Source organism: Bidens hawaiensis, unplaced genomic scaffold (assembly GCF_021521415.1).
Source record: "Bidens hawaiensis isolate Kalapana, Puna unplaced genomic scaffold, B.hawaiensis_p1.1 tig00022295_1, whole genome shotgun sequence".
Classification (NCBI taxonomy): Eukaryota; Viridiplantae; Streptophyta; class Magnoliopsida; order Asterales; family Asteraceae; genus Bidens; species Bidens hawaiensis.
This window is the reverse complement of record NW_027493461.1, coordinates 377,445-392,309: the sequence shown is the minus strand read 5'-3', so window position 1 is coordinate 392,309 and position 14,865 is coordinate 377,445. Positions and strand designations below refer to the sequence as shown.

General features: G+C 33.9%; 1 protein-coding gene across 1 annotated transcript; it reads left to right on the top strand.

The window, feature by feature from the left end:
- Positions 1-11,735: 11,735 nt before the first annotated feature.
- On the top strand, positions 11,736-14,571 carry LOC143565166 (uncharacterized protein At2g24330-like). The gene is made up of 5 exons (XM_077052226.1): positions 11,736-11,969; positions 13,359-13,503; positions 13,603-13,712; positions 13,784-14,189; positions 14,270-14,571. The coding sequence occupies exons 1-5, from the start codon at positions 11,736-11,738 to the stop codon at positions 14,509-14,511; spliced, it is 1,137 nt and encodes a 378-aa protein (XP_076908341.1). The 3' UTR covers positions 14,512-14,571.
- Positions 14,572-14,865: the final 294 nt, after the last annotated feature.

Genomic DNA, 14,865 nt, shown 5'->3' with positions numbered 1-14,865 from the left:
CTCGTGATGTGTGCACTTCCAATCTCTCACTTCTAGATCTTCGTTCTAAGCCCGTAAATATCCTCATTAAGCTCCATAGCTTCCAAGTTCCTGAAAACATATAAACATACTTGAAGTACCAATGTTCATTCGATTATTTAACTAAACTAACTAATTAATATATAAAATAAACTAACTTTTACCCAACCATCATGCAGACAAAGCTACACTGTACTAGATTAATGATTTGTAAATAAAACGTATCCCACACCTAACATTCACATTGTGGCTCAGGCACGTTTAACCTATTAGGAATAACGAGACCCTAAAGTCCTAAATCTAAAGCCTCCTCCCAAAGAGGCATCTTTTTCATCAAAGTTCGCATGTTCTTGCTTTCTATTGCCTCTTTTCACTCTATCAGATTCTCTATAATTTTCATGCATGAAACGTACTTACACGCAATATCTATCATTTATAACTTATAACTATTTCTTTTATCGTAAAAAGTTTATATCTAAGCTTTGCCAAAACCACTAGATTTCTCCTCATGATAGTGGTGCTTATGATTTTATCTTATTGAACCACCATCTTCCCTCCCTCGTGTTATTTCAAATACATACAAGTGTGTGTAGGAGCCTTTGAGGCATGATTAGTCTTCCTAAAATGCACATAGATGATGACAATTTTACCTTTATACTTTTTTGAAAAACTCAACATCATTATTTCAATCTAAAAAAGACGAATAAATTATGGATTACCATATTGTCCATTTTATAACAAAAGAAGCACCATTACTTTATTGTATCGTGTTTTTAACGCCTAGAGCATCCATGATGCTACATCATTTCAAACTTTCACAAACTGTCATATCAACTACCATATCATAATCAAATTTCCCTTAAAAAAATACTCATTTTTCTATTAGTGTGCTACCTTTACACAAATAATCAATTATAATGAAGTTGATTTAAGGTAACACATTTCAGATCTAACTTTCAAAAGCGGTATGTTTGAGATATGATCGACTTTATCGTCATGTAAACTTTGTAGGGTCTAATAATCAATACTAATGTATGTTTAAAGTTGGGTATTCTATACAAATTTAATATATCGTTTAACCGAACTTAGTGTTATACAAATAAAGAGATTACATAATGACACTATAAATCTTAAGTTCTAACGTTTCAAAGTTTAACATCAAAGTAGTCGCTTTTAACAAACTACATGGTCTATTTGTATTGTAACTCATATTGTTAAAAAAAAGAAAGAAAAAAAAACTAAACAGTTAAAAGAAAAAAGATATGACATAGGTTACCGTAAATCCGTGGTAACCTAAACAGAATAGAAAATCATCTTTTAATAATCAGAAACAAAATGTAATAAATTATATTATTTGACACTAATACGTTATTAAAAATTTGTTTTGCATATATCTCCTATTTAAGCCTCTTAATTACATATTTATTAAAAGATGGTGATGATGAATACAAATACAATGCGTAACTAGAATAAATTCCAAACGAATTATTAACAGTGTCACATTCTACCCCAATCTGAAATTTTCCACACATTTCTTGCAAGTAGATAATAATTTCTGACTAACTGTCTCTACTATCAAGATTATCTATTCTCGCATAAATAATAATCATCTTCTAATCGATTTCATCTTTGCATGTAATATATATATATATATATATATATGCTTACGAAGCTTTTTGGCTACTTCAGTATAAGTAAACAATTGTGATTCCTCAATCATTAAATGTGTGAAGGATAATACCTCAGGATAAAAATAATATTTTAAATTTCAAAATTATTTTTTGTTAGGGTGAAAACTAGTCGAGGCGAGCCCGTTTAATTTACAGTAAGCTTCGCTCGTTTCAAGCTCTATTTACTATGTAAAAAAAATATATTTGCTAATGATTAAAAAATTGACTCCAATTAAATTTATTAGGTTTGTTATATTCATCTTAACACTGACTCGGTTTGGCTTTAACTTGAGGATATATGTAACTATTGCTATTAAGAAGGAGATATGTGTAAATAGCTATTTAATTAGTTTATTAAGGGTAAAATAGTCATTTAGTTAGTTAATTTTAAAGAAATGAAGAGATATGCAATATATGTGGTTTAAGAAGGGGAAATATGTAATTGATCTTTAAATGTTGGGTAAATTTTAATCTTATACATATATAAACGAAACCTTAAAAGTTTTCTGGTTGCTTCATACATTCTCTCAAGCTATCAGATTGATTTATTTGTAAATGGAGCCTTATCATTCATTTGACCTGAATTCACGGGCATGGGACTCACCAAACCCAGATATCCTTAACGGGTTATAAAATCTCATTAAATTAAAAATTAATCTCATCAATTATTTGATATGAAAATCCTATAAAATAGGGATGTACTAAACATTAATATCCGATTAAAAAAAGATATTATTTATAATTAACAAACAATTTTATAGTATAAAAAATAAGCGGGTCATGGGTTTATTAAACCTAGATAATTTTTAAACCGAGTTATAACATCTCATTTATTTGTGAACCCATTTCATCATCAAATCCTAAGTATATTATTAACTTTCTTACAATAAAAAATTTTAAAATTCAAAAAAATATATAAGTACTAGAAATAAATAATGTAAAACAACACTGTAATACGAAGGATAAAAACTAGTATGTAATAAAAAAAACTTAGAAAGTGGATTTATGTAAATACCACCTTAAAGAAAAACCTTTGTTTTTATACTTGCATGATTGTAATTATTGAAATAAATTATGCTCAGGTAAGGTAAGATAGTTTATAATCATTCAATCCTTAATTTTGATAGCTTCCCTATAATGGAAAATGAATAATAATGATGGGATTTGCTTCCTACAAAATCTACTGTTTGAAAGATAAGTAAGCTCTTTCATCTATATATATAATTTTTTAAATAATTGTCTACATATATGTTTTTCAACTTAGGCTGAGGGGTGTGGGGCTTCAACGGGGGCGCTAGAGCCCCTCCGCTCGCGCCCCCATGCGCTAACACCACACCACCAGGGCGCTAGCGGGGGCGCTAACGGAGTGCTAACGCGAAAAACAATGCAGGCGTGAGCCGGTTAGCGGTAGAAGAGAGAGGGCTGCACAACTTTTGATGGTTTTTTGACCGTTGAGAGCCGAACAAACAAAAAAAAAATATTTTTCCTATATAATTATACCCCATTTCACCCATTTTTATACCAAAACTTCAAACCTTCACCCAAAATCAATTCATCTTCTCAACTTTTTTTTAAAAAAAATGACTGGAAATTTGTTCCGAAACCTTGATTCAGATTATCTTGACGATGATTTATGGTCGTCACCGCACCAACCGATGTTTTATTCGGAGCCGCAAGAATCATCCGGCTTTCAACCATCCAACACACAACCGTCTCCTAACTTTGTTGTTCCGGAGACATAAGAATCACACGGTGAAGCTACGGGACCAAAAAGACGCGTCCACCGGAAAAAACAAGTTGCAACGGACGGGTCGGGACCGGCTTCGACTCCGAGGACGAAACGGAAAGCCACTCCGTGGTCATCGGATGAGAGGAAGCCTTGTGTCGGGCTTGGATAGTCATTTCTGAGGATCGGCGTTGCGGTAATTGTTTTAACGTTTTTAAAAATGATTTTTAATAAAAAAGTTAAATAAAAAAGTTAAATGGAAATCTAATTTATTTAGTCATTTTGCAGCCGACTACCAAAAGAGCAAGATTTTTTGGACAAAGGTTAGGGAGACGTTCTACATGCTCGTTGGGAGTACAGAGCGGAATGCCGATATGATTTCGGGTCGGTGGTCCGAAATCAGAAAATTTGTCGGCTTGTTTACTAATCTTTTCAACAGGAACAGCGGTCGTATGAGACCAAGTGGCAGTGATGATTTGGCGGTTTACAATTTCACGGTCGAAGAGTGGAAGCAGGAGTGTTTGCGGAGGTATGGGATGGTGAAGACGTGGGACGATTTAAAGTTGTGGGAGAGGTTGAAAAGGTGTTCCAAGTGGGTTGAGCTGGTGGCGCCGGACTTTGATGCGGAAGTAAGGCCGAAACGGACTAAAACTAGTTCGTCTGGAGCGTATAGCACTTCAACCAGGTCGGATTGCCGCGTTGGATTCGACCTAAACATTGCGGAGGAGGAAACGTCTTCACCGCCGAGGAGGTGGCCATTGGGAAGGGAAGCCAAGGGGAAAAAACCGGCTGAGGGGGAAGCCGTAAACATCGCCAATCTTGTTGAATCCCTCAATAAATTCAACAAAACCATGGAGGTGGTCTCTTATGACAAAAAGGAAAAAAGTCGAATGAGAGATTTGGACTTTCTTACTAGAGACTTCAGTAACCTAAATCCGGTCGATTAAATGCTAATGAAAAAGCAAAAGGAACGTATCCGAAAGAGGTTGATCAAAGAAGACCAAGCCGAAGAATAAGAAGAATGTTTTTTTTAGTACTTTAATTTTTATTTTATTTTTAGATATTAATGTGTTTTTTTATTAATGTGTGTTTTTTTTTTAATAATTTATGAGTTTTTTTAATAATACGTTGTTTGAATATATTTATAAAAAAATAAAAAAAAAATTCGCTGGAGCCCCTGCTGGAGCCCCTCCACACCAGGGCCAGAGACTCCAACGGGGGCTCCAACACCCCTCTTATCCAGTTTCTCTCTCTGCCACACGTCATAATATTATTGGTTGGAGCCCCCATTAAAGCCCCCCACACCCCTCAGCCTTACCTAATTTGGATAAAGCAGGGGAGAAAATGACTTCCAAAGTTTTGATGTAACATTTCATAATATTGTTTCTTGATGTACTAATGCATACTTTTTGGATGATTGTGTAATTCCTTTTTATCTTTTATCATTACAATATGTTTAAATCTTCAAGATGTATCCTATAGCATCATTGACTCAACATATCATATTGATTTGCATTTGGTGATTTTACCTATCAAAGTTCATTTAACTCGTTATGCTTTCTTTACAACAGCATAAGTTTAGAAAAACTGACTAGCAAGCCATTAGCTGAGACGAAACAAAGCAATTACAATGTTGAATGCCCAAAACAGAACTATAAAAAACCCGCATTTAACATCTACAACCCACTCCCTATTCCACAAGAACAATGCTCAACCCATTGCCCCAACAAGGAACACACTTCCTGCCACCAATGGTTAATGACAATCAACATATAAATTTTCATTGAAACCGCTGGTTTAAACAAATGGATTTATTTAACTCGTACTATAATACATGGGTTTCCAACCTAGTTAAGAATACACACATAAGAAATTTTCTAAGAGTTTTATTGTTTCACAGCGATTATTTGTGTATGCAACAATCGCAAGAATCACGGTAGATGAATTGATTAAAAATATACAATTAAAATTAAAAATGGATTTTGAGTACAAGTATAATGAGTTGATTGAAAAAAAAAGGTTAAAAATCCTAAAAAAAGTATAATGGAGGCTGGCTACTATGTAAAAGAAAATATAATTGGTTGAAGAAAACAAATAGAAAAGTAGAACTGTATAATGTGTTTGTTAAAAAGAAATGTAGAACTATTTGATAGATGTTTTTTTTTTTTTTTTTTTTGAATTACATCTAGATTTGGTAAATAAGTTAAAAGAAACATCACATTACCTACTGATTAAAACATATTTATTTCCTGTTAATGTTTTTTATAATGCGAAAAGTTATTCTTTTTAATTTTTAGTGATAGATAAAGTTAACGGATGATGTCAAGTTGATAATTAAAATATACCTTTTTCTTATATTTTCTATACAAAATTATAATTATTGTGTTTATAACATGTTATACTTTAACTATGATTGTAACAAGATTAAGAATGCATTCTAGCCTGAAAGTTAGATGAAAAATAAAATATTTAAGAGTTACCCAACAACTGAGAACGATTTTCATTTTTGTGTTTCTGTTTCTATGTGTAAATTTAAAATTACATAAATGGGCTGGTTTCGTGTAATCCTTTTTACTTTTTAGTTTCATTAAAGCCCACGCTTATGGCTATGAGGTCAATGGGCCAAACATAACAAAACTGAAACTGTTGGTTATGAGATTAATGGGCCGAAGATAACATAACTGAAAGTCTGAAACGGAGGACTTAATCTACGGTATATTAAAAGTAAGGTAAAGGATCTCATACAATAATTCTTTATCATACACTACATACGCGAGGCTAGAGGTGCACAAATCGGTTAACCGGGTTTTTTTTGACGAGAAAGAACCGGTTAGACCGGTTAATCGGGTCGGGTACTAACCGGTTTTGATAAATTAATAAAAAAAAAATCGGTTAACCAGTAGGGTAAAACCGGTTTTTAATAAAATATTGATTAAAAAATCGTTTAACCGTTTCGGTTACCGGTTAGTAACTGGTTTTGAGATCAATAATATAAACCGGTTACTAACCGGCGGTTAGGATCGGTTAGTAACCAGTTAGGATCCGACCTGTTAGTAACCTGTTAGCTTTTTGGTTAGAAACCGGTTAACCGGCTTCTATGTGCACCTCTACGCGAAGCTGTGGAGCGTTGATTTCATTAGCGATCTAGGGTTCTCTAATCAGAATAGCGAGCAACAATAACGACTAGTCGGTCTTCGTCCACTGTTGCTCCTATCAATTCCGTCCGCCTTCACCATCACCGTTCAGCAATCTGTCAACGTCCAACGATTCCATCCACCGTCGCGACCAACGACGGTATCGTCGTGAACACCATCTTCTTCCGTCACGAGTTGTTCACAGGTCAGTTGATCAAATTGACCAATTGAAATTGAAATCGTTGAACCTAATTGATTAATTAACCTTGAAATTCATCCAATTAATCATCAATTTGAAGCTTCGATCGATCAATTTTGAGTTTTGAGTGATGGGTTTTAACCTTGAACGTTTAAGATTTTGGCTTGAACGTTTAAAGTTTTTTTGCCTGAACGTTTTAGATTTTGGCTTGAACGTTTAGAGGTTTATCGATTCAGTTAATCATTAATTTGAAGCTTCAATTAATCAATTTTGAGTGATTGGTTTTAACCTTGAATGTATCAGGAGTTAAGCCTGACCGTTTAAGTTTTTTGCCTAAACGTTTGCCTGAACATTTAAACTTTTAACCTTGAACGCTTAAGTTTTTTGCCTGAACGTTTAAACTATTAATCTTGAACGTTTTCGGGTTGAGATTTTGGCTGATCGTTTTAGTGTTTTTAACCTTGAACGCATTTCGCGTACGTAATGTACGTTAAGCGATTATTGTATGTTAACCTTCCCCATTAAAGCAATAACTATTTTCATTAATAGCATTCATTCATATAATTTATTGTTAAGAAAATAATTTAAAACTAAATTAAATTACATTCAACTTAATATTCAACACATTCTAATCTACTAAGTAATAACTATTAATACATGTGTTCCTTAATGAGTTCGGGTTTTTCTTTTCAAAGTTTCATGGTAGTTACTTTTTATTTGGTTTCATTTCGGTTTTGGTTTTTGTTCAGTTTTAGTTATTATAAATTTGTTTTGTTTCGGTTTGATTTTGTTCTTTTAGTTTCGTTTAGATGGGTTTAATTTTATTCAGTTTTTCGCTTCGATTTTTACAATTTTTGTTTTTGGTTTAGTTTCAGATTTATCGATTTTAGGTTTCAGTTTCATTTCGGTTTTTATTTTACTTTTATTGGTATATGGTTTTATTTAGGTTTTCGGTTTTGTTTTAGTTTTTTTCAATTTATTTTCATTTCAGTTTGTATTTAGTTTGTTTGGTGTTTGGTTTTAGTGCCTATTGAAGAAATAAAGAATATGAAGGGTTCACGTGAGTTTCAACTTTTAAGTTGGTTGAATCCATTGAAGCTATATTTATTTGGATCTTCATAACCAGTCATACTGAATTCATATTTGGTAGAAAGGATTTCAATAGTTAAGAACTCTGTATGCGCTACCATATATTTTTCTTCTTGGTCTTCAAGTGTGTTATTTCAGTTTTCTTTTATAAAAATGGGTCATTTTAGAAATCTTTCTATTTGCTTTGGCTCGGCTTAAAATGAGTCATTTTATAAGGGTATCAGTTTAATTCTGGTTAACAAGTTAATATGAAAAGATATTGATTTTGTTCGGGTTTCAACGGGTCTTTTTAAAATCGCATTGATTTGGTTCATGTCATACTTGGACAATTTTAGAAGACATCGATTTGGCTCGACTTAAAATGGGTCATTCTCAAAACGACAATAAACGGGCACGGACAAATTTATTTTCTTAACGAACAAACACGAATAAGAAAACCCCGTTTTTATAATTATCTGTGTCCAATTTTGTTTGGTTTAATTTGAATGAACGAACTAAAACATGTCATGTTCGTGTTCATATTCCGGCTCATTCATATATGTGAATTAAATAAGAATGGTTTATGTGCTATAATAATATAAACCGTGACGAGATAAATAGACTATTATATATTCTATACATTTAGTTCATCTTCTTCATTGTCCAATATTACACATATTAGCTTTTGAACCTATATATCATACGAGATTTGTTAAATAATAAAAATAAATAAGTTCCGTCATTTGAAAAAAATGAACAAAATTAAAGACAAAAAGGAAATAAAATACATAGTACAAATAACAGGGAGTTTAGAATCTCGAATTTACAAATTCAAAAAAATTTCTTTATATACAACATTTGTCAAAATTGTTGACTCATTACCCATGGATCGTTATGATGAATGAAATGAGAGATTATATAGAATTAGAAGGGAAATTATAACCCTATGCCAAAATTGTTTTTATCAATGACCCATAGATAAGTAAGATATTTAGAAATGAGAAATTAAAGAATGGAAAATTCCCAAAATAAGCATTTATGAAAACAAATTTCAAGTTTTAGATACGATTTGCAAAAAATTCTAGAAATAGGTATTATAAAATAGTCGAAACGAGTAGTTTGTAGAACCAATTAAAACTTGCCGCGTGTCCTTAAACTAACAGTAACGAGCACATTCACTAATCATTTACTTGTCACGACTAAATAAGTTTCATGCATCGTAATCAACGCCCACGAGTAATTCATAAGTCCTTTAGTCGCAACGACTAGTTCCCCGGTTTACATATCCCTAAATGAGTAGTTTATTAGTAGGTAACTCGTCGCGACTAGTTTAACCTTATAATATATTCGTCGCGCTCAAAGACTTATGAATTACTCGTGGGAGTTGATTACGAGGCATGGAACTTATTTAGTTGTGACAAGTAAATGATTAGTGAGCGTGCTCGTTACGGTTAGTTTAAGGACACGTGACAAGTTCTAATTGGTTTATACAAACTACTCGTCACGACTAGTTTATAATAACTATTTATGGAATTTAAACTTAAAATTTGTTTTCATAAATGCTTATTTTGGAAATTTTCCCATTAAAGAATTAGAAATGAAATTATAATCCAGCTGCCAAAATTATTTTGACCCATAACCCATGGGTAGTTAGGATAAATGAGATGATAGATTATAGAATTAGAAATAAAATTATAATCCATCTGTCAAAATTATAAACTATGAATAGATATGATGAATGAGAAAAGAGATTATACCTAGAATAAACGTGAGATTACCACATCATTCTCATTATTTTGTTTTATTTGTATAATTAAATTAGATTAGATTAGATTAATCATACAGCATAATGGCTATATTTTACATCGTATGATACTATTCTATCATAATCGGAATAAGTGAATAACAACCGAGGTTTTGGATTTAGTGAGAAATCTAAGTCATATTGAGACAATAAGGTGGCATACTGCTAAATATATTAAATTTTGCTTAATTGTTGTTTATCCTTTGAATTTGGTAAGACCAAAAAAAAAAAGAAAAGAAAAAACCTCAATTCGACAACCTCTTTGTTGTCAGTTTATTCACTTATGAATATGTAAATTAGTGTGGATACACAAATTATTCTACCTACACGGTATGAATTATATAAACACGGGTAAAAACATGATTTCAGTTATAAGATGCTACCTGTGTTTAGTAGATATTGCAATATTGGATATCAACGTCTAATAATCACACACTTGATTTACAAATTTTACTATTTTGCAACTATTGTAATCATTACCTGTTAGCATCATTAAAAATTTCAATTAAATCCATATAAAAAAATACCAAACTACCCTTAATATACAAAGTGGCCCCCACCCATCTTCCCCTGCTCCCGCCATCCACCTTTCCATCGTCACCACCACAACCGCTTGCGCAAACCACCACCACTTTGACCATTACACCACTCCGACTCTAGCATCAACACAAGACCGTCTCTGAGAACCGTTAAAATAAATTTCGGTTCTTGAGTAATAGCGTTTTTTTTTGTTGGGTTTAAACAATAAATATTTTAAACTAGTTTTTCTACCCGGCGTGTTGCGCCGGGGCAGCCTACAAAACCCCATCGTTGAAACCTGGGCGCTGGTAAAACCCGAGCGCTACGACAATGAGTCGACACGAATTCGGTTAGTATCTGTTGCTTTCGTTATGATATAGACACTATTGGTAAAATTTGAGCATTAAACCCAAAAAATTTAACTCGTCAAATTAACATAGAATAAAAACATTAATATATAAGAAAAAAATATTTAAGACGATGTTTATTTGGTTGGAAAACCGGGCAACGGTAAAACCCAAGCGTTGTTGATCCCGAGCATTGAGGCGGCAACTTCACTCGAATTCGGTCGGTTTTATTTACGTGCGTTACGGTATCGGAAAAAAAATATAAAAATTGAGGTGAACCAAAGACCAATCTGGGGAAGGGGGGGAGGGGTCGATAAACTTGCGCACTGGTAAAACCCGAGCGGGGACGGTCATGGGCTTTAAATAAAACTTCAAGTTTACGCGAGCTCGACCGGTTTCTTACAGGTTTATTATGGTACCTGGGTTAAAAAAAAAGCTGACGTCTAGTTGGTTTCCATTACATTTATTATGGTAACTGAACTAAAAAACAAACAAACAAAAAATCCTGACCTATACGGTGCTGCCAAGTGGGCCAATAGTCTACTTGCGACACCAAAGTTCTCTTTTATATATATTAGTAATTAGTTTATTTGTTATGATTTGGGTTGTGCAATTTTTTTATTATTAAAATAGGCTTAAGTGAGTTGCATACTTTGGTTAAACATTAAATGTATACGTGTGTGTATATATATTCATGAAAAAATATATAATTTAAAAAAAAATCAGTAGCGGGGTGATCGGTCTGGGGATGGTCAACCGCCCGGCCCTCCTATCAAAGTCGGCCATGATTAACTCACATCCAACCACCACACTACATTATTAAACGGTGAGTCAATTAAAGCCCACTGATGTTTAGTTATAGAATATTTTTGTCAAACGGATTATCTTTAATATATTTAAAAGTCGTGTATCACTTTCAGATCAAAACTATTTGTCTTCCCAAACACCCCTTAACAACCCACCCGGTTTGGTGCGTCCCGGACCCATCGCAATCAAACCGTCACGGACATGTTCGCTTTTTCCAGACCCCCGTCAACTAAAACCCTACCTACTTATCACTCTCCACCATCTTCTTTCTATTATTATATTAATATTATTATTTTCTTAATAATTAATTAATTATTTATGTTTCACTTTACAACATCAAAACCCCCAATTTTTCACACCTTTTCACCCGATCCAATACCCACCTAGGGTTTCGAAATCTAAACAGCTGTTGATTAACCTGACCCAGATCTGTAAACCCTAAAATGGCTGATGTGAAAGAAGAGAAGAGTGATGTGAAGAATAATAATAGTAAGAAGAAGAGAGGATTGTTATCTCGGATATGGAATGCGATGTTTGGGTTACGCGGGGATGATTTTGAGAAGAGGTTGCAGTATATAAGCAAAGAAGAAGGTGCTATTATTAACAGGATCAACAGGAGGTCTTTGAGATACAGAACAAATACAAGGAATTTGATCGTTTTTTCGATTATTATCGAGGTAAATTATGTAACATAATAATAATAATAATAATAATAATAATAATAATAATATCTCATTGATTAATATCAGATTATAACCTAATTATAGTTTCACAGTGTAGTTTCATTTTGGTAGAATGTAAGTATAGGTTTTGTAGGACCCGCTAAGGGCTAGTCGGGTGGTGGGGTACTTACTAGGGATTAATTGGGATTAGAGGCGGGCAAATAAACCGGTTAACCGACCCAACCTGAAAACAGAACCGGTTTGAAATAGCAGAAACCGGTTTAGAACTGATTGAAACCGCAGGTTTGGAACCGGTTTGTAATTTTCCACCAAAACCTGTTAACCGAACCGAAATCGGGCAAAAATCGGTCGAAACCCGAACCGAAACCGATCGTACCAAGGTAAGAAACCGGTTTCAACCCGAACCGAAACCGATCATAAACCGGTTTTGACTTTTGTTAACCAAACCGAACCGGTTTAACCCAAACTGGTTTTGAGTTTTAAACCGGTTTGTGCACCTCTAATTGGGATTAGTGTTGGGAAAATCGGAAAAACAACGCTGACTAGTTGGAAGTCAGAGGAGCTCCAATGATTAGTTTCTAGCTAATCGGACAAATCGGTCGCTAGTTGTTTCTAGTTGGACCAAATCGGCTCTAGTCTGACAAAATTTTTGGCCAAATTTTGTAAATTTTGGCCAAACTCTGTAAATTACATATAAAAATGTGTGTATATATAAAACTGGAAATTACATATAAAAATGTGTGTGTGTATGTATATATATAACTGAAAATCAGATATAAAATTTCCAATCTGATTAATCACCAGGGGGTTCTACACCCATGATCGGGAATCCTGATTCGGGATTAATCGGATTGGAATTTATTATATGTAGTTTTTCATACTCACACACACAAATTTTGTATCAATTTCAGTTTTGACTGAAATTTGACTGATTTGACCATCAGTGACCGATTTTGACTAATATTTGACCGATTTTGATATTACCGATTGGACGGATTTGGTGTATATAAAATTGAAAATCACATATAAAAAATGTGTGTGTGTGTGTGTATAACTGAAAATCACATGTAAAATTTCCAATCCGATTAATCGCTAGCGAGCTCTACACTCACAATCAAGATTAATCGGATTGGAATTTTATATGTATTTTTCCGTACACACACACACACAAATTTTGTATCATTTTTTAGTTTTGACTGAAATTTGGCCATTTGTGACCGATTTTGATATTACTGATTGGACGGATTTGGTGAAATTCTATCGGTCCCGTGCCGATTTGCGATTAATCGAGGATTAATCGGCGCCTAGACGCGATTTTTACGACCATGGTTTTTTTTTTTTTTGGTGAAATAATCAGTCTGAAATGATCTTTATGTTGTAAAGTTGGTTGCAATTGGTTATGCTATCATGACGACAAGAACGGTGGACATGGATTGGAGGATGAGATCGTTACGGGTCTTACCTATGTTTCTAATACCTGCTTTGTCATTCGGTTTGTATTACGGGCTTTCAAGTTTCACTAAATTTTGTAAGTACACTTCTTTATAAATAAACTCTCTTATACCCCTTTTGAGGCTTGCATTGTTCATATTAATAACCATGCATTAAACCATGTGATGTCATGTAGGCGATCGAAGGGATCAGAAAACATTAGTTAAGCTCCGCGTTGAAAGACAAGCGAAAATTGACGAACTTAAAGAACGAACTAATTATTACATCACTCAGCAACTCATTCAGGTACACTTTGAAGCTGCCTGTTAAAGATTTTTGTGTCATAATATTATTTTCATTTTCCGACCCGTTTGCAGAAATATGACTCGGATCCAGCAGCAAAAGCAGCTGCAGCGACTGTTCTTGCATCAAAACTGGGTGCAGATTCGGGTCTGAAAGTGTTTCTTGCAAATGAATCACAACCAGATGCACATGTTGCAGGCAAAGGCAGTGATGTTGACATACAAAGTCAACAACAAGCTAGTGGCCTCAGGAAACGAAACCAGTCAAACCCTAAATCTCCTGGAAGCAATGAAGCACCTCAATTTGGTGGAAATGAGGTTCCCGGAAACTTGCCACGTGGACAGGTAGTTGAGCATCATAATCCTGCAGCTTCGGGTGGTCAAGATGGCGGTTGGATTTCTAGAATTGCTGCGTTGCTTGTAGGAGAGGACCCCACGCAGTCGTACGCACTTATTTGTGGAAATTGCCATATGCATAATGGTGACTTTGACTTTGACTTTGACTTACTGCTAATTATTAATCATTATATATGATTTATCATTTATTTGTTTTATATACAGGTCTTGCAAGAAAGGAGGAGTTTCCATTTATCACTTACTATTGTCCCCATTGTCACGCTTTAAATAAACCGAAGAATTCGGATAAAATGTCCCCTGTTTCGGGGTCTATAGAAGCAGCAAGTGCAAATGTTAAGTTGACTGAAGAAAACGAGTCAACGGGTGAGAAAGTATCAGCTGCTAGCAGCCCTGTGGTAGCTGCAGTGGAAGAGAAAGAAGCAAATGAGAAAACAGTGGCTGCATAGAGATGTGTTGACTTAGACTTTACAGTGTGGTTGTATTGCTTTTTTGTTTTTGTTTTTGTTTTTGTTTTTGTTTTTGTTTTTTTCTGGTTTGTGTAACAAAAAAGAATTTTGATGATATATACACACTTCTCTTCTTTTAAATTGACCTTATTTCCTGTGCATTATGCAATTGTTTTTTTTTTTTTCATGTTTTAACATTCAGTGCAAGCATTCATGCACCCCTTGTAACATCTTCAATGCTAAACATTCCGAAACTAAAACGTAGAAAGTAGAAACGGTCATATTAAAAGATGGTTGTAAATAAGCCGAGCCAGGCTGGGCTCGGGCTCGAAGTTAAATGAGCCACTTTGGCTT

Bases quoted from the DNA above. Each gene is read 5' to 3' on its own strand.
- LOC143565166 (XM_077052226.1), top strand. From the start codon at position 11,736: ATGGCTGATGTGAAAGAAGAGAAGAGTGATGTGAAGAATAATAATAGT. The intron at 13,713-13,783 runs GTACACTTTGAA...ACCCGTTTGCAG, and splicing joins TCACTCAGCAACTCATTCAG to AAATATGACTCGGATCCAGC. The intron at 14,190-14,269 runs GTGACTTTGACT...TTTTATATACAG, and splicing joins AAATTGCCATATGCATAATG to GTCTTGCAAGAAAGGAGGAG.